The sequence below is a fragment of the Somniosus microcephalus genome, unplaced genomic scaffold (genome assembly GCF_052327205.1).
Source record: "Somniosus microcephalus isolate GS21.2 unplaced genomic scaffold, FLI_Smic_1.0 unresolved_chr2, whole genome shotgun sequence".
NCBI lineage: Eukaryota > Metazoa > Chordata > Chondrichthyes > Squaliformes > Somniosidae > Somniosus > Somniosus microcephalus.
In genome coordinates, this window is record NW_028225180.1 from 90,969,909 (window position 1) to 90,989,653 (window position 19,745).

General features: G+C 56.8%; 2 protein-coding genes across 3 annotated transcripts in view; one reads left to right on the plus strand and one right to left on the minus strand.

Moving 5' to 3' along the window:
- LOC147093014 (neutral alpha-glucosidase AB-like) overlaps positions 1-2,082 on the plus strand; it is an 83,234-nt gene extending 81,152 nt beyond the window's left edge. For both annotated transcript variants that reach the window (XM_085976347.1, XM_085976348.1), the window contains 2 exons: positions 348-448; positions 536-2,082. In XM_085976347.1, coding sequence (XP_085832473.1) covers positions 348-448; positions 536-645 — 211 coding nt within the window. In that variant the 3' untranslated portion in view covers positions 646-2,082. The remainder of the gene's footprint in view (positions 1-347; positions 449-535) is intronic.
- Positions 2,083-2,147: 65 nt separating this feature from the next.
- trpt1 (tRNA phosphotransferase 1) lies at positions 2,148-18,039 on the minus strand. Its single transcript, XM_085976350.1, has 8 exons — positions 17,911-18,039; positions 11,147-11,246; positions 10,974-11,055; positions 7,703-7,872; positions 3,433-3,610; positions 2,699-2,755; positions 2,480-2,590; positions 2,148-2,313 (listed from the first exon to the last, which is right to left on the minus strand). Exons 2-8 carry the CDS (start codon positions 11,219-11,221, stop codon positions 2,291-2,293), a joined length of 696 nt encoding a protein of 231 aa, XP_085832476.1. The 5' UTR covers positions 11,222-11,246; positions 17,911-18,039; the 3' UTR covers positions 2,148-2,290.
- Between the last annotated feature and the right edge of the window lie 1,706 nt (positions 18,040-19,745).

Genomic DNA, 19,745 nt, shown 5'->3' on the forward strand with positions numbered 1-19,745 from the left:
CGATTAGGCCCTTTACAGCCTTCGGACTCAACATTGAGTTCAACAATTTCAGGCTGTTTATGATTTTGCCTTCCTCATTTGCAACATTTAATCTCTCCTGCCCTAGCACAGACCTGAAACGTTAACTCTGTTTCTCTCTCCACGGATGCTGCCTGGCCTGCTGAGTGCTTCCAGCGTTTTCTGTTGCTATCCCATTACAGCGATGAACAGGAAATATTTACCCAGAATATAAAGCGAGCCCCGGGTACACGCTCTGGACGGCGCCGGCAGAGCTGCACGGGCTCCAGTTACGAGCCCAGGATCGCTGTACCGAGCTCGGTCTTAAAAAGCGTTGAACTTTATTTCAGATGCGCCGATGCGGCGGGCCAGTACAACAGTGCTGCGTGGATAGAGAGAGTGGTGGTTCTGGGAGCGAGGAGACCCTCCTCTGTAACCGTCAAGCTCTCCGGTAAGGACCCCCCCACTCTAGTTACAATTTCAGGTTTGATATTTTTTGTAAAAAGTGAATGTGACATTTATTATCCCCTGTGTGCAGGTGGAACTGAATCGAGCCTGAACTTCGAACACAACGCAGAGACCTCAGTCCTGACCATCCGTAAGCCGGCTGTGAACGTGGGTGCTGACTGGACCCTGTACATCCGATAATGGTGTCCGCTGGACACTCTCTTTCGCACTCTCTCTTTTCAGTAGGGTAGTCAGCTGTTCCAATCAGCACCTGGGCGAAGAATTGGGGGATCCGAAACCTCTGGGTCCCCATTCGTGAACTTTAGAATTAATCGGGTTTGGGAGCTGCCACATTCCTTCCACTTCTTTCTCCGCCCCCCTGCCGTTTTCTTCAAGTAGCGAGAAAACTTAAACCTGCCTTGGAGTCAAAGCAAAGTTTTCATAAGATTCTTTTTTTTTAAAGCGCCGCTGGGTTTGTGAAGTTCTGAGCCTGTCGAGGCCGCGCGCTGATCAGTTGCAAGGCTCTCGTGTCCTGATCACACAGCTGGTGGTTTGCCATTTCTTTTCCTGCCTCGCTTGCACACTCTCTCTCTCTCACCCTCCTCGCTGGTTTTTATTTCCCACTTGACCTGGAGAAAGTGCAACTCCGTTTTTATTCACTAACCAATAGCGAGGCTGAACCCACCCCCCCCCGGGTCGTGGGTGGCCTGACTGGTGCCTGTTAGGAAGGGTGCCATAAGATTTAGATTAATGTCGGGGATGTGATGCTGAGCACGACATACGCACCAGACAAGCGACTGTGGGTACTTCGATTTGCCTCTCTCTCTTCTCTTTCCCCCCCCCCCCCCAGCGAAATCAGTGTCCCACTTAATTCTCTTCGCGCCCCTTTAAGAGAAAGTTGTTGGCCAAATTTCACTTGTGCAAGTAAAGTATTCCTGCTTCCTCCCCACATTGAGAGAGAGAGCAAGCGGGGTTTTTAAACAAACCTCGAATGATCTCCCTGCCATTTCTCGGCCTCTCGTTCTGGGTTTGTCACCTATCTCCTCAGTGGTTTAGCAAGTTCGGCAACATTTGCTCCAGGACTAACACTGATTTCTTGGTGAGACTGCGTGTGTGGGCGGTGTTGCTGCTCTCTGACCTTTCCCCCGCACGCTAGTTTTGATGAACACCACACGATTACAGAGCTGGTGAGGCAGTCGGAATCCATCCTATTGCAATTCGCTCTGATTTTTTTTTCCTGTGGGTTTTATGAATGTTCTGTCTGCTCCAGGGTGTGATCCCCTTCCCCTGAAGCCATGTTAGCCTGAGTGCTCTGCTTGGCATGGGCTCGAGTCCCAGGCTGCGCTTTCTACCCTGGGCTGTACTGGGTCGGCAGTGAGTACACTCTGTTTGGCTCTTCCCGCACCCCCATATTCACACTGAGGCCAACTGCAGCAGCCCGGATTCCGCGCGTGAGGTTGGGTGGTCCCTCTGGGAGAGAGTTAACGCCCCCCCCCCCTCCATGGTGTACACAATTACACAGAATTGGTACAGCGGGAGAAAAAGTTTTTAAAAATAAGAGTTGCTGATGACCAATGATCTCTCCTGGTTGGGATGTTTTTTGATAAATGGATACAATTAAAAAAACTTAAACTGTGAGAGTGTGTGTGGCTGTTTCATTATCGCACCCACCCACCCGGCGAAATGAGAAACCATTCTCCTGCTCTAATTGATCAAGTGGTTCTATTACAACGAGACACAACAAATACACGAGACCTTAATTAACCGCTCCTGTAGGCGGGGCTGATTTTCCCACACATTTCATCGGAGGCCGTCACTGGAAGCTCCCGCACTCTGGGTTCCCCCCTCAGTCCAGTGGAAGCAAACATCCTGGAAGATAAAGCAGAATGCTGCAAAACCAGCCCACTGCCCTCGCAACCCCGGTCCCAGTACCACACCCCTCACTGTAACAGGATGTTTTACTATCACAGTAGAACTAACATCCCGAGAGTTCGCCTTGGGTAAGATCAGTTCCGGTAACGTTTTGGAAACTCACGGGTTGGTTTTAACTGGAGAACATTCTGGAAGTATTTTGGAGGCAAAACTCCCTCCTCATTCCCCGGAGTTAGAATCACCTGATTGGTGGAGAAGTAAAACGGAATCCTGTCTGAAAACAACAAAAATTCCCAAAATCATCCTGGAGCAATCCGTAGCGAGGAGAGCTTTAAACCTCTGGTGGAGTGACCAGCCCCTGAAACGCACCGCTCTCGCTTACCGTTCAGAGCTCGCCTCAACTCGATAAAGATGGCCAGATCACAGTTACTCCTCATACCTGCTGGACAGAAGAGGAAAGGTCACGGGCTGAGACACCAACGACAGCACCGCATATTCACAGAAACACACTCGACCAACTATCGGAGACAGACGCTTCAACAGTGGAGCCTGCCCTGGTCTAGTGGTGGATAACTTCAGCCACTGGGGTGGTACTGAGCCCGTCCCATAATCATAGAAATTTGCAGCACAGAAGGAGGCCAATCGGCCCATCGTGTCTGTGCCGGCCGACAAAGAGCTCTCCAGCCTAATCCCACTTTCCAGCTCTTGGTCCGTAGCCCTGTAGGTTACGGCACTTCAAGCGCATATCCGAGTACTTTTTAAATGTGATGAGGGTTTCTGCCTCTCCCACCCTTTCAGGCAGTGAGTTCCAGACCCCCCTGGGTGAAAAAGTTCTCAAATCCCCTCTAATCCTTCTCCCAATTACTTTAAATCTGTGCCCCCTGGTTATTGGCCCCTCATAATTTTATACACCTCAATTAAATCTCCTCTCAGCCTCCTCTGTTCCAAAGAAAACAACCCCAGCCTACCCAATCTTTCCTCATAGCTGAAACTCTCCAGGATTGTGGCCAATTCTGGGCCCACACTTTAAGAAGGATGTCAAGGCCTGAGAGGTCAACACTGTAGCAAGGACCCATTGTTTAGATCTGAAGCCCTCCCATTGAGCCTTGAACTCACCGCTCACCACTCCCCCATCCTGGGGCAGCCCCGGTGCCAGGTGGATGTGTGTGCGGGACATGCATCGCAGCCCCTGGGCCTTAATCGAAGGCCAGTGTCGTAGGTAGGTGCCATGTATGGCCTGTTCTGGGACATTCCCGGCATCCAGGGAGATCGGGATCAGCTCCAGCTCCTCCACCTCACCAGTCAAAATAAACAAACCAGGGTTAGGCCAACTTTACAGCTTTAGTAACAGGTTCTATACACACGGAAACAGTAAAGCTACACTGTCCCACCCAACACTCCCAGGGCAGGTACAGCATAGGTTAGATACAGAGTAAAGCTCCCTCACATGGGAACGTTAGCGTAGTGGTAACGCCACTGGACTAGTAATCCAGAGACCTGGACTAATGATCCGGTAGACGTGAGTTCAAATCCCACCACGGCAGCTGGGGAAATTAAATTCAGTTAATTAAATAAATCTGAAATAAAAAGCTAGGTCAGTAATGGTGACCATGAAACTATCGGCTTGTCGTAAAAACCCATCTGGTTCACTAAGGTCCTTCAGGGAAGGAAATCTGCCGCCCTTACCCGGTCTGGCCCATATGTGACTCCAGGCCCACCGCAATGTGGTTGACTCTTAGCTGCCCCTCTGAAATAGCCTAGCAAGCCCCTCAGTTGTAACTAACCCCTACAAAACAAAATAATAAGAATGAAACCGGACGGACCACCCCGTATCGACCTCGGCACCGGCTACGGACGCGGCAAACCTAGCCCAGTCAACCCTGCAAAGTCCTCCTCACCAACATCTGGGGACTTGTATCAAAATTGGGAGTGCTGTCCCACAGACTAGACCAGCAACAGCCTGACATAGTCATACTCACAGAATCATACCCATCAGCCAATGTCCCAAACTCCTCCATCACCATCCCTGGGTATGTCCTGTCCCACCAGGGGTGGCAGCACAGTGGTATACAGGCGGGAGGGAGTGGCCCTGGGAGTCCTCAACATTGACTCCGGACTCCATGAAGTCTCATGGCTTCAGGTCAAGCATGGGCAAGGAAACCTCCTGCTGATTACCACCTACCACCCTCCCTCAGCTGATGAATCAGTACGCCTCCATGTTGAACACCACTTGGAAGAAGCACTGAGAGTAGCAAGGGCACAGAATGTACTCTGGGTGGGGGACTTCAATGTCTATCACCAGGAGTGGCTCGGTAACACCAATACTGACCGAGCTGGCCGAGTCCTGAATGAAACAGCTGCCAGATTGGGCCTGCGGCAAGTGGATAGAGAACCAACACGAGGGAAAAACCTACTTGACCTCATCCTCACCAATCTACCTGTCGCAGATGCATCTGTCCATGACCCTCCATCGTGTTGTGTGGCACTACCACTGTGCTAAATGGGATAGATTCAGAACAGATCGAGCAGCTCAAAACTGGGCATCCATGAGGCGCTGTGGGCCATCAGCAGCAGCAGAATTGTATTCCACCACAATCTGTAACCTCATGGCCCGGCATATCCCTCACTCTACCATTACCATCAAGCCAGGGGATCAACCTTGGTTCAATAAGGAGTGTAGAAGAGCATGCCAGGAGCAGCACCAGGCGTACCTAAAAATGAGGTGCCAACCTGGGGAAGCTGCAACACAGGACTACATGAATGCTAAACAGCGGAAGCAGCATGCTATAGGCAGGGCTAAGCGATCCCACAATCAACTGATCAGATCAAAGCTCTGCAGTCGTGAGTGGTGGTGGACCATTAAACAACTAACAGGAGGAGGTGGCTCCATGAATATCCCCATCCTTAATGATGGTGGAGCCCAGCACGTGAGTGCAAAAGACAAGGCTGAAGTGTTTGCAACCATCTTCAGCCAGAAGTGCCAAGTGGATGATCCATCATGGTCTCCTCCTGAGGTCCCCGCCATCACAGAAGCCAGTCTTCAGACAATTCGATTCACTCCACGTGATATCAAGAGACGGCTGAGCGCACTGGATACAGCAAAGGCTGTGGGCCCCGACAACATCCCGGCTATCGTGCTGAAGACTTGTGCTCCAGAACTAGCCGCACCTCTAGCCAAGCTGTTCCAGTACAACTACAAAACTGGCATCTACCTGACAATGTGGAAAACTGCCCAGGTATGTCCTGTCCACAAAAAACAGGACAAATCCAATCCAGCCAATTACCGCCCCATCAGTCTACTCTCCATCATCAGCAAAGTGATGGAAGGTGTCATCAACAGTGCTATCAAGCTGCACTTACTCACCAATAACCTGCTCACTGATGCCCAGTTTGGGTTCCGCCAAGTCCACTCGGCTCCCGACCTCATTACAGCCTTGGTCCAAACATGGACAAAGGAGCTGAATTCCAGAGGTGAGGGGAGAGTGACTGCCCTTGACATCAAGACAGCATTTGACCGAGTGTGGCATCATGGAGCCCCAGTAAAACTGAAGTCAATGGGAATCAGGGGGACAAGTCTCCACTGGCTGGAGTCATACCGAGCACAAAGGAAGATGGTTGTGGTGGTTGGAGGTCAATCATCACAGCCCCAGGACATCGCTGCAGGAGTTTCTCTGGGCAGTGTCCTAGGCCCAACCATCTCAACTGCTTCATCGATGACCTTCCCTCCAACATAAGGTCAGAAGTGGGGATGTTCGCTGATGTCTGCACAGTGTTCAGCGCCATTCACAACTCCCCAGATAATGAAGCAGTCCATGCCCGCATGCAACAAGACCTGGCCGACGTTCAGGCTTGGGCTGATAAGTGGCAGGTAACATTCACACCACAGAAGTGCCAGGCAATGACTATCTCCAACAAGCGAGAGTCTAACCACCGCCCCTTGACATTCAACGGCATTACCATCGCCGAATCCCCCACCATCAACATCCTGGGGGGTCACCATTGACCAGAAACTTAACTGGACCAGCCACATAAATACTGTGGCTACAAGAGCAGGTCAGAGGATAGGTATTCTGCGGCGAGTGTCTCACCTCCTGACTCCCCAAAGCCTTTCCACCATCTACAAGGCACAAGTCAGGAGTGTGATGGAATACTCTCCACTTGCCTGGATGAGTGCAGCTCCAACAACACTCAAGAAGCTCGACACCATCCAGGACAAAGCAGCCCGCTTGATTGGCACCCCATCCACCACCTTAAACATTCACTCCCTCCACCACCGGCGCACCGTGGCTGCAGTGTGGACCATCTACAAGATGCACTGCAGCAACTCGCCAAAGCTCCTTCAACAGCACCTTCCAAACCCGCGAACTCTTCCAGCTAGAAGGACAAGGGCAGCAGGTGCATGGGAACACCACCACCTCCAAGTCACACACCATCCTGATGTAGAAGTATATCAGTCGTTCCTTCATCGTCGCTGGGTCAAAATCCTGGAACTCCCTCCCTAACAGCCCTTCACCACACGGACTGCAGCGGTTCAAGGAGGCGGCTCACCACCACCTTCTCAAGGGTAACTAGGGATGGGCAATTAGGGATGATCAATAAATGCTGGCATTGCCAGCGACGCCCACATCCCATGAATGAATAAAAAAAAAACACTGTCCCATCAAACACTCCCAGGGCAGATACAGCACGGGTTAGATACAGAGTAAAGCTCCCTCTACACTGTCCCATCAAACACTCCCGGGGCAGGTACAGCACAGGTTAGATACAGAGTAAAGCTCCCTCTACACTGTCCCATCAAACACTCCCAGGGCAGGTACAGCACGGGTTAGATACAGAGTAAAGCTCCCTCTACACTGTCCCATTAAACACTCCCAGGGCAGGTACAGCACGGGTTAGATACAGAGTAAAGCTCCCTCTACACTGTCCCATCAAACACTCCCAGGGCAGGTACAGCACGGGTTAGATACAGAGTAAAGCTCCCTCTACAGTGTCCCATCACACACTCCCAGGGCAGGTACAGCACGGGTTAGATACAGAGTAAAGCTCCCTCTACACTGCCCCATCGAGGAAGGTTGAGTGATAATCTAACACCAGCTGTCCGTTAGCCCCTCGGAGTGAAGTTGTCGATTCACTGGGTGGGCTTGTGCCGAGGAGCTCACATCACGAAAACACGGACGAGACTGAAACTCATTGCAGGTCAAGCCATCTTCGGCCAGCACACCGGGAACAGTCTAGTCGTCCCTCCAACAGTCTGGGGTGTAACAACCTGCTGCACTATGGCAGCACAGTTGATTGGAGGCAGACCTATCAGCTACCCAGGCTGCGCATTGCCGATCCGATTCAACTCACTGCTGTCCCACATTCCCAGAATGAATATTAAGGAGACCTGCAGAGTGTGTCCCTGGTTGGCTCGGATCTGAAGGGTCCCGGTCTCGGGGTGAGCGCGCAGAGTGAAACGCTGTTTGCTGCTCGTCTCCACCACGCGCCGGACGTCCTGCTCCGTGTAGCCTTTGTAGCGGGAATCTCGCAGAATCTCATCCACGTTTAGGAATCCGTCTGCAAGAAACACAAGTCAAGAGCGGGAAAGTCACCGGGTGAAGAACCCAGCCGACCCATCTTCCCACGGAATCCTCGCCAGGCCAATAACAATCCCGTCTCTGTCCCATTGATCCCGTCTCTGTCCCATTGATCCCGATCTCTCTGTCCCATTGATCCCGATCTCTCTGTCCCATTAGTCCCGTCTCTGTCCCATTGATCCCGATCTCTCTGTCCCATTGATCCCGTCCCAATGCCATTGATCCCGATCACAGTCCCATTAGACCCGTCTCTGTCCCATTGATCCCGATCTCAGTCCCATTGATCCCAACCTCCCTGTCCCATTGATCCCGACCCGTCCCATTGATCCCGACCCGTCCCATTGATCCCGACCACCCTGCCCCATTGATCCTGATCTCTGTCCCATTGATCCCGATCTCCCCGTCCCATTGATCCTGATCTCTGTCCCATTGATCCCGACCTCTCTGTCCCATTGATCCCGATCTCTCTGTCCCACTGATCCCAATCTCTGTCCCATTGATCCCGACCTCCCTGTCCCATTGATCCCGTCCTCTCTGTCCCATTGATCCCGACCTCTCTGTCCCATTGATCCCGACCCGTCCCATTGGTCCCGATCTCTATCCCATTGATCCCGATCTCTGTCCCATTGATCCCGACCCATCCCATTGGTCCCGATCTCTATCCCATTGATCCCGATCTCTGTCCCATTGATCCCAACCCGTCGCATTGATCCCGCCCTCCCTGTCCCATTGATCCCGATCTCTCTGTCCCATTGATCCCGATCTCTGTCCCATTGATCCCGATCTCTGTCCCATTGATCCCGACCAGTCCCATTGATTCCGATCTCCCTGTCCCATTGATTCCGATCTCCCTGTCCCATTGATCCCGATCTCTGTCCCATTGATCCCGATCTCTGTCCCATTGATCCCGTCTCTGTCCCATTGATCCCGATCTCTGTCCCATTGATCCCGACCTCCCTGTCCCATTGATCCCGACCTCTCTGTCCCATTGATCCCGATCTCTCTGTCCCATTGATCCCGATCTCTGTCCCATTGATCCCGACCTCCCTGTCCCATTGATCCCGATCTCTCTGTCCCTATGATCCCGACCTCTGTCCCATTGATCCCGATCTCTCTGTCCCATTGATCCCGACCCGTCCCATTGATTCCGATCTCCCTGTCCCATTGATCCCGATCTCTGTCCCATTGATCCCGATCTCTGTCCCATTGATCCCGTCTCTGTCCCATTGATCCCGATCTCTGTCCCATTGATCCCGACCTCCCTGTCCCATTGATCCCGATCTCTGTCCCATTGATCCCGACCCGTCCCATTGATCCCGATCTCTCTGTCCCATTGATCCCGACCTCTCTGTCCCATTGATCCCGACCTCCCTGTCCCATTGATCCCGATCTCTCTGTCCCATTGATCCCGACCTCTGTCCCATTGATCCCGATCTCTCTGTCCCATTGATCCCGACCCGTCCCATTGATTCCGATCTCCCTGTCCCATTGATCCCGATCTCTCTGTCCCATTGATCCCGATCTCTGTCCCATTGATCCCGACCTCCCTGTCCCATTGATCCCGACCCGTCCCATTGATTCCGATCTCCCTGTCCCATTGATCCCGATCTCCGTCCCATTGATCCCGATCTCTCTGTCCCATTGATCCCGACCTCTGTCCCATTGATCCCGATCTCTCTGTCCCATTGATCCCGACCCGTCCCATTGATTCCGATCTCCCTGTCCCATTGATCCCGATCTCTCTGTCCCATTGATCCCGACCCGTCCCATTGATTCCGATCTCCCTGTCCCATTGATCCCGATCTCCCTGTCCCATTGATCCCGACCTCCCGGTCCCATTGATCCCGACCCGTCCCATTGATCCCGATCTCTGTCCCATTGATCCTGATCTCTCTGTCCCATTGATCCCGATCTCTGTCCCATTGATCCCGATCTCTGTCCCATTGATCCCGATCTCTCTGTCCCATTAATCCCGATCTCTCTGTCCCATTGATCCCGATCTCTCTGTCCCATTGATCCCGATCTCTCTGTCCCATTGATCCCGACCCGTCCCATTGATTCCGATCTCTCTGTCCCATTGATCCCGACCTCTCTGTCCCATTGATCCCGATCTCTCTGTCCCATTGACCCCGATCTCTCTGTCCCATTGATCCCGACCTCTGTCCCATTGATCCCGACCTCTCTGTCCCATTGATCCCGACCTCTCTGTCCCATTGATCCCGACCTCTCTGTCCCATTGATCCCGACCTCTCTGTCCCATTGATCCCGACCTCTCTGTCCCATTGATCCCGATCTCTCTGTCCCATTGATCCCAACCTCCCGGTCCCATTGATCCCGATCTCTGTCCCATTGATCCCGATCTCTCTGTCCCATTGATCCCGACCTCTGTCCCATTGATCCCGATCTCTCTGTCCCATTGATCCCGATCTCTCTGTCCCATTGATCCCGATCTCTCTGTCCCATTGATCCCGATCTCTCTGTCCCATTGATCCCGATCTCTCTGTCCCATTGATCCCGATCTCTCTGTCCCATTGATCCCGATCTCTCTGTCCCATTGATCCCGATCTCTCTGTCCCATTGATCCCGATCTCTCTGTCCCATTGATCCCAACCTCCCGGTCCCATTGATCCCGATCTCTGTCCCATTGATCCCGATCTCTCTGTCCCATTGATCCCAACCTCCCGGTCCCATTGATCCCGATCTCTCTGTCCCATTGATCCCGATCTCTCTGTCCCATTGATCCCGATCTCCCTGTGCCATTGATCCCGATCTCTCTGTCCCATTGATCCCGACCTCTCTGTCCCATTGATCCCGACCTCCCTGTCCCATTGATCCCGACCTCCCTGTCCCATTGATCCCGACCTCTCTGTCCCATTGATCCCGATCTCTCTGTCCCATTGATCCCGATCTCTCTGTCCCATTGATCCCGATCTCTCTGTCCCATTGATCCCGATCTCTCTGTCCCATTGATCCCGATCTCTCTGTCCCATTGATCCCGACCTCTCTGTCCCATTGATCCCGACCTCCCGGTCCCACTTCTCAGCCGCCCCACTGCGGGGAAGCTCTTGGCTTCCTGCTTACCTTTGCCCATCACAAATCCCAGCTCAGCCGCTCCGTGCCGGAGGATGTAGGAAAGGGCTTTGGACAAGCGGACATCCGGATCCTGTGAAGGTTTAACGGAAGGTTTAACGGTGAGTGAGCCTCAGAGAGGGAGACCGGCGGGGCCACAGCCGCTCAAATCTGAAACAACCCACCTGCTCCGGGCGCCTCCCGTGCCGGCGACCTCCGCCCGCGCCGTGTGGTCCTGCCCGTCTCTGCCCTCGATCCATCTTTAAATCTTTCGAATCGTGGTCGCTGCAAAGAGTAAGAAACATTTAACAACTCACTCATGACTAAGAGACAAAGGGTGAACTAACAGGGGTCTGAGGGGGTACGCGCCGCGACCGAGGGGGGTGCGGGCCGCGGCCGAGGGGGGTGCGGGCCGCGGCCGAGGTGGGTGCGGGCCGCGGCCGAGGGGGGTACAGGCCGAGGGGGGTACAGGCCGCGGCCGAGGGGGGTACAGGCCGCGGCCGAGGGGGGTACAGGCCGAGGGGGGTACAGGCCGCGGCCGAGGGGGGTACAGGCCGAGGGGGGTACAGGCCGCGGCCGAGGGGGGTACAGGCCGAGGGGGGTACAGGCCGAGGGGGGTACAGGCCGCGGCCGAGGGGGGTACAGGCCGAGGGGGGTACAGGCCGAGGGGGGTACAGGCCGCGGCCGAGGGGGGTACACAGTGTGACCGAGGGGGTACAGTGTGACCGAGGGGGTACACACCGTGACCGAGGGGGTACACACCGTGACCGAGGGGGTACACAGTGTGACCGAGGGGGTACACAGTGTGACCGAGGGGGTACACACCGTGACCGAGGGGGTACACAGTGTGACCGAGGGGGTACACACCGTGACCGAGGGGGTACACACCGTGACCGAGGGGGTACACAGTGAGACCGAGGGGGTACACAGTGAGACCGAGGGGGTACACAGTGTGACCGAGGGGGTACACAGTGTGACCGAGAGGGTACACAGTGAGACCGAGGGGGTACACAGTGTGACCGAGGGGGTACACACCGTGACCGAGGGGGTACACACCGTGACCGAGGGGGTACACACCGTGACCGAGGGGGTACACAGTGTGACCGAGGGGGTACACAGTGAGACCGAGGGGGTACACAGTGTGACCGAGGGGGTACACAGTGTGACCGAGGGGGTACACAGTGAGACCGAGGGGGTACAGACCGTGACCGAGGGGGTACAGACCGTGACCGAGGGGGGTACACACCGTGACCGAGGGGGGTACACACCGTGACCGAGGGGGTACACGGTGAGACCGAGGGGGTACACGGTGAGACCGAGGGGGTACACGGTGTGACCGAGGGGGTACACGGTGTGACCGAGGGGGTACACGGTGAGACCGAGGGGGTACACGGTGAGACCGAGGGGGTACACGGTGAGACCGAGGGGGTACACGGTGAGACCGAGGGGGCACACGGTGAGACCGAGGGGGCACACGGTGAGACCGAGGGGGCACACGGTGAGACCGAGGGGGCACACGGTGAGACCGAGGGGGCACACGGTGAGACCGAGGGGGCACACGGTGAGACCGAGGGGGCACACGGTGTGACCGAGGGGGCACACGGTGTGACCGAGGGGGTACACGCCGTGACCGAGAGGGTACACGGTGAGACCGAGGGGGTACACGGTGTGACCGAGGGGGTACACAGTGTGACCGAGGGGGTACACCGTGTGACCGAGGGGGTACACGGTGTGACCGAGGGGGTACACGGTGTGACCGAGGGGGTACACGGTGTGACCGAGGGGGTACACGCCGTGACCGAGGGGGTACACGCCGTGACCGAGGGGGTACACGCCGTGACCGAGGGGGTACACGCCGTGACCGAGGGGGTACACGCCGTGACCGAGGGGGTACACGCCGTGACCGAGGGGGTACACACCGTGACCGAGGGGGTACACACCGTGACCGAGGGGGTACACACCGTGACCGAGGGAGTACACAGTGTGACCGAGAGGGTACACAGTGTGACCGAGGGGGTACACACCGTGACCGAGGGGGTACACACCGTGACCGAGGGGGTACACAGTGTGACCTAGGGGGTACACACCGTGACCGAGGGGGTACACACCGTGACCGAGGGGGTACACAGTGAGACCGAGGGGGTACACACCGTGACCGAGGGGGTACACACCGTGACCGAGGGGGTACACACCGTGACCGAGGGGGTACACGGTGTGACCGAGGGGGTACACGGTGTGACCGAGGGGGTACACGGTGTGACCGAGGGGGTACACGGTGAGACCGAGGGGGTACACACCGTGACCGAGGGGGTACACACCGTGACCGAGGGGGTACACACCGTGACCGAGGGGGTACACAGTGTGACCGAGGGGGTACACAGTGTGACCGAGGGGGTACACAGTGAGACCGAGGGGGTACACAGTGTGACCGAGGGGGTACACAGTGAGACCGAGGGGGTACACAGTGAGACCGAGGGGGTACACAGTGAGACCGAGGGGGTACACACCGTGACCGAGGGGGTACACACCGTGACCGAGGGAGTACACAGTGTGACCGAGGGGGTACACAGTGTGACCGAGGGGGTACACACCGTGACCGAGGGGGTACACACCGTGACCGAGGGGGTACACAGTGTGACCTAGGGGGTACACACCGTGACCGAGGGGGTACACACCGTGACCGAGGGGGTACACAGTGAGACCGAGGGGGTACACACCGTGACCGAGGGGGTACACACCGTGACCGAGGGGGTACACACCGTGACCGAGGGGGTACACGGTGTGACCGAGGGGGTACACGGTGTGACCGAGGGGGTACACGGTGTGACCGAGGGGGTACACGGTGAGACCGAGGGGGTACACACCGTGACCGAGGGGGTACACACCGTGACCGAGGGGGTACACACCGTGACCGAGGGGGTACACAGTGTGACCGAGGGGGTACACAGTGTGACCGAGGGGGTACACAGTGAGACCGAGGGGGTACACAGTGTGACCGAGGGGGTACACAGTGAGACCGAGGGGGTACACAGTGAGACCGAGGGGGTACACAGTGAGACCGAGGGGGTACACACCGTGACCGAGGGGGTACACAGCGTGACCGAGGGGGTACACAGCGTGACCGAGGGGGTACACAGCGAGACCGAGGGGGTACACAGCGAGACCGAGGGGGTACACAGGGAGACCGAGGGGGTACACAGGGAGACCGAGGGGGTACACAGGGAGACCGAGGGGGTACACAGTGTGACCGAGGGGGTACACAGTGAGACCGAGGGGGTACACAGTGTGACCGAGGGGGTACACAGTGTGACCGAGGGGGTACACAGTGTGACCGAGGGGGTACACACCGTGACCGAGGGGGTACACACCGTGACCGAGGGGGTACACACCGTGACCGATGGGGTACACACCGTGACCGAGGGGGTACACACCGTGACCGAGGGGGTACACAGTGTGACCGAGGGGGTACACAGTGTGACCGAGGGGGTACACAGTGTGACCGAGGGGGTACACACCGTGACCGAGGGGGTACGCAGTGTGACCGAGAGGGTACGCAGTGTGACCGAGGGGCTACGCACTGTGACCGAGGGGCTACACAGTGTGACCGAGGGGGTACACACCGTGACCGAGAGGGTACACAGTGTGACCGAGAGGGTACACAGTGTGACCGAGGGGCTACGCACTGTGACCGAGGGGCTACGCACTGTGACCGAGGGGGTACACAGTGTGACCGAGGGGGTACACAGTGTGACCGAGGGGGTACACAGTGTGACCGAGGGGGTACACAGTGTGACCGAGGGGGTACACAGTGTGACCGAGGGGGTACACAGTGTGACCGAGGGGGTACACAGTGTGACCGAGGGGGTACACAGTGTGACCGAGGGGGTACACAGTGTGACCGAGGGGGTACACAGTGTGACCGAGGGGGTACACAGTGTGACCGAGGGGGTACACAGTGTGACCGAGGGGGTACACAGTGTGACCGAGGGGGTACACAGTGTGACCGAGGGGGTACACAGTGTGACCGAGAGGGTACACAGTGTGACCGAGGGGGTACACAGTGTGACCGAGAGGGTACACAGTGTGACCGAGGGGGTACACACCGTGACCGAGGGGGTACACACCGTGACCGAGAGGGTACACAGTGTGACCGAGGGGGTACACAGTGTGACCGAGGGGGTACACAGTGTGACCGAGGGGGTACACAGTGTGACCGAGGGGGTACACAGTGTGACCGAGAGGGTACACAGTGTGACCGAGGGGGTACACACCGTGACCGAGAGGGTACACAGTGTGACCGAGGGGGTACACAGTGTGACCGAGAGGGTACACAGTGTGACCGAGGCGGTACACAGTGTGACCGAGGGGCTACGCACTGTGACCGAGAGGGTACACAGTGTGACCGAGGGGGTACACAGTGTGACCGAGGGGCTACGCACTGTGACCGAGAGGGTACACAGTGTGACCGAGGGGCTACGCACCGTGACCGAGAGGGTACACACCGTGACCGAGGGGGTACACACCGTGACCGAGGGGGTACACACCGTGACCGAGGGGGTACACACCGTGACCGAGGGGGTACACACCGTGACCGAGGGGGTACACACCGTGACCGAGGGGGTACACACCGTGACCGAGGGGGTACACAGTGAGACCGAGGGGGTACACAGTGAGACCGAGGGGGTACACAGTGTGACCGAGGGGGTACACAGTGAGACCGAGGGGGTACACAGTGAGACCGAGGGGGTACACAGTGTGACCGAGGGGGTACACAGTGTGACCGAGGGGGTACACAGTGTGACCGAGGGGGTACACAGTGTGACCGAGAGGGTACACAGTGTGACCGAGAGGGTACACAGCGAGACCGAGGGGGTACACAGCGTGACCGAGGGGGTACACACCGTGACCGAGGGGGTACACGGTGTGACCGAGGGGGTACACGGTGTGACCGAGGGGGTACACACCGTGACCGAGAGGGTACACACCGTGACCGAGGGGGTACACACCGTGACCGAGGGGGTACACACCGTGACCGAGGGGGTACACACCGTGACCGAGGGGGTACACACCGTGACCGAGGGGGTACACACCGTGACCGAGGGGGTACACAGTGTGACCGAGGGGGTACACACCGTGACCGAGGGGGTACACACCGTGACCGAGGGGGTACACACCGTGACCGAGGGGGTACACAGTGTGACCGAGGGGGTACACACCGTGACCGAGGGGGTACACAGTGTGACCTAGGGGGTACAGTGTGACCGAGGGGGTACACACCGTGACCGAGGGGGTACACACCGTGACCGAGGGGGTACACACCGTGACCGAGGGGGTACACACCGTGACCGAGGGGGTACACAGTGTGACCGAGGGGGTACACAGTGTGACCGAGGGGGTACACAGTGTGACCGAGGGGGTACACAGTGTGACCGAGGGGGTACACAGTGAGACCGAGGGGGTACACAGTGTGACCGAGGGGGTACACACCGTGACCGAGGGGGTACACACCGTGACCGAGGGGGTACACACCGTGACCGAGGGGGTACACACCGTGACCGAGGGGGTACACAGTGTGACCGAGGGGGTACACAGTGTGACCGAGGGGGTACACAGTGTGACCGAGGGGGTACACAGTGTGACCGAGGGGGTACACAGTGAGACCGAGGGGGTACACAGTGAGACCGAGGGGGTACACAGTGAGACCGAGGGGGTACACACCGTGACCGAGGGGGTACACAGTGTGACCGAGGGGGTACACAGTGTGACCGAGGGGGTACACAGTGTGACCGAGGGGGTACACAGTGAGACCGAGGGGGTACACAGTGAGACCGAGGGGGTACACAGTGAGACCGAGGGGGTACACAGTGAGACCGAGGGGGTACACAGTGAGACCGAGGGGGTACACACCGTGACCGAGGGGGTACACACCGTGACCGAGGGGGTACACACCGTGACCGAGGGGGTACACAGTGTGACCGAGGGGGTACACAGTGTGACCGAGGGGGAACACAGCGTGACCGAGGGGGTACACAGCGTGACCGAGGGGGTACACACCGTGACCGAGGGGGTACACACCGTGACCGAGGGGGTACACAGCGTGACCGAGGGGGTACACAGCGTGACCGAGGGGGTACACAGTGTGACCGAGGGGGTACACAGTGTGACCGAGGGGGTACACACCGTGACCGAGAGGGTACACAGTGTGACCGAGGGGGTACGCACCGTGACCGAGAGGGTACGCAGTGTGACCGAGAGGGTACGCAGTGTGACTGAGGGGCTACGCACTGTGACCGAGGGGCTACACAGTGTGACCGAGGGGGTACACACCGTGACTGAGAGGGTACACAGTGTGACCGAGGGGCTACGCACTGTGACCGAGGGGGTACACAGTGTGACCGAGGGGGTACACAGTGTGACCGAGGGGGTACACAGTGTGACCGAGGGGCTACGCACTGTGACCGAGAGGGTACACAGTGTGACTGAGGGGTACACAGTGTGACTGAGGGGCTACGCACTGTGACCGAGAGGGTACACAGTGTGACCGAGGGGCTACGCACTGTGACCGAGAGGGTACACAGTGTGACCGAGAGGGTACACAGTGTGACCGAGGGGCTACGCACTGTGACCGAGAGGGTACACAGTGTGACTGAAGGGGTACACAGTGTGACTGAGGGGCTACGCACTGTGACCGAGAGGGTACACAGTGTGACTGAAGGGGTACACAGTGTGACTGAGGGGCTACGCACTGTGACTGAAGGGGTACACAGTGTGACCGAGGGGCTACGCACTGTGACCGAGGGGGTACACAGTGAGACCGAGGGGGTACACAGTGAGACCGAGGGGGCACACACCATGTGACAGAGTGAGACTAACAGAGTGTGACAGTCTCTGCACCCCCTCCCTCTCCAGACCCTGAAACCCAATGCACCAACCCAGTTAAGACCATTACCTGCAGTTGGGGCTGAGGCTGCAGTTTTCAGGCTGCAGGAACTCCCAGTTCAGAAACTCCCAGTCCAGAAACTCCAGGAACTCCCAGTTCAGAAACTCCCAGTCCAGAAACTCAGCCCCTGGATCCAGGCCTGGCAACCCGGAAGTGCAGTGCGCACGCGCGGCCGCCAGGTGGCGCATGCACGGCAGCGCCCTCCTGTGGCACAGAGGCAGTACTGCAGCTGCCTGCACTCCCAGGAACCATGATGTGGAGATGCCGGAGTTGGACTGGGGTGGACAAATGTGAGAAGTCACACAACACCAGGTTATAGTCCAACAGCTTTATTTGAAATCACAAGCTTTCGGAGCGCTGCTCCTTCGTCAGGTGAAGTGGAGAAATGCATATAGGCACAGCATATATTTATGCATCTCTTCACTTCACCTGACGAAGGAGCAGCGCTCCGAAAACTTGTGATTTCAAATAAAGCTGTTGGACTATAACCTGGTGGTGTGTGATTTCTTACATTTGTCCCAGGAACCTGAGCAAGACTTGGCCTCAGTGCCCTGGCCTCAGCGCCTGGATCTCAAATAAAAGCTATTAATTGGCTGTGAAGGGTGCTCTAGAAATGTAAGTCCGTATTTTGCGAGGGGCTCTGGTCTGCAAACACTATTTAAGATGGTAGGTTACCTCCATTTCTCAAACTGCCCCATTTTTGGATTGTGTTTTATGCCCCAATCCCATTTCCCTGGGGAGCCATCATTCCCCAGCAGAAACGTGACCTTTTGTTAAAAGTCACCCTGTAAACTGGGCATCAGGAGCTTTACAAGAAGAACAACATAGTAAAATGTCCCAAGGCGCTTCATAGGAGCGATTATCAAACTGAATCTGACCCCGAGCCACATAAGGAGATATTCGGACAGGCAACCAAAGGCCTGATCAAAGAGGTCGGTTTTAAGGAGCGTCTTAAAGGAGGAGAGAGAGGCGGAGGGGTTTACGGAGGGAATTCCAGAGCTTAGGGCCCAGGCGGCTGAAGGCACGGCCGCCAATGGTGGAGCGATGGAAATCGGGGGATGAGGAAGAGGCCAGAATTGGAGGAGCGCCGAGATCTCGGAGGGTTGTAGGGCTGGAGGAGGTTACAGAGATAGGGAAGGTTGTGGGGCTGGAGGAGGTTACAGAGATAGGGAGGGTTGTAGGGGCTGGAGGAGGTTACAGAGATAGGGAGGGTTGTAGGGGCTGGAGGAGGTTACAGAGATAGGGAGGGTTGTAGGGCTGGAGGAGGTTACAGAGATAGGGAGGGTTGTAGGGCTGGAGGAGGTTACAGAGATAGGGAGGGGTGTAGGGGCTGGAGGAGGTTACAGAGATAGGGAGGGTTGTAGGGGCTGGAGGAGGTTACAGAGATAGGGAGGGTTGTGGTGCTGGAGGAGGTTACAGAGATAGGGAGGGTTGTAGGGGCTGGAGGAGGTTACAGAGATAGGGAGGGGTGTAGGGTCTGGAGGAGGCTACAGAGATAGGGAGGGTTGTAGGGGCTGGAGGAGGTTACAGAGATAGGGAGGGGTGTAGGGGCTGGAGGAGGTTACAGAGATAGGGAGGGTTGTAGGAGGCTGGAGGAGGTTACAGAGATAGGGAGGGTTGTAGGGCTGGAGGAGGTTACAGAGATAGGGAGGGTTGTAGGAGCTGGAGGAGGTTACAGAGATACAGAGGGTTGTAGGGCTGGAGGAGGTTACAGAGATAGGGAGGGTTGTAGGGGTGGACGAGGTTACAGAGATAGGGAGGGTTGTAGGGCTGGAGGAGGTTACAGAGATAGGGAGGGTTGTAGGGCTGGAGGAGGTTACAGAGATAGGGAGGGTTGTAGGAGC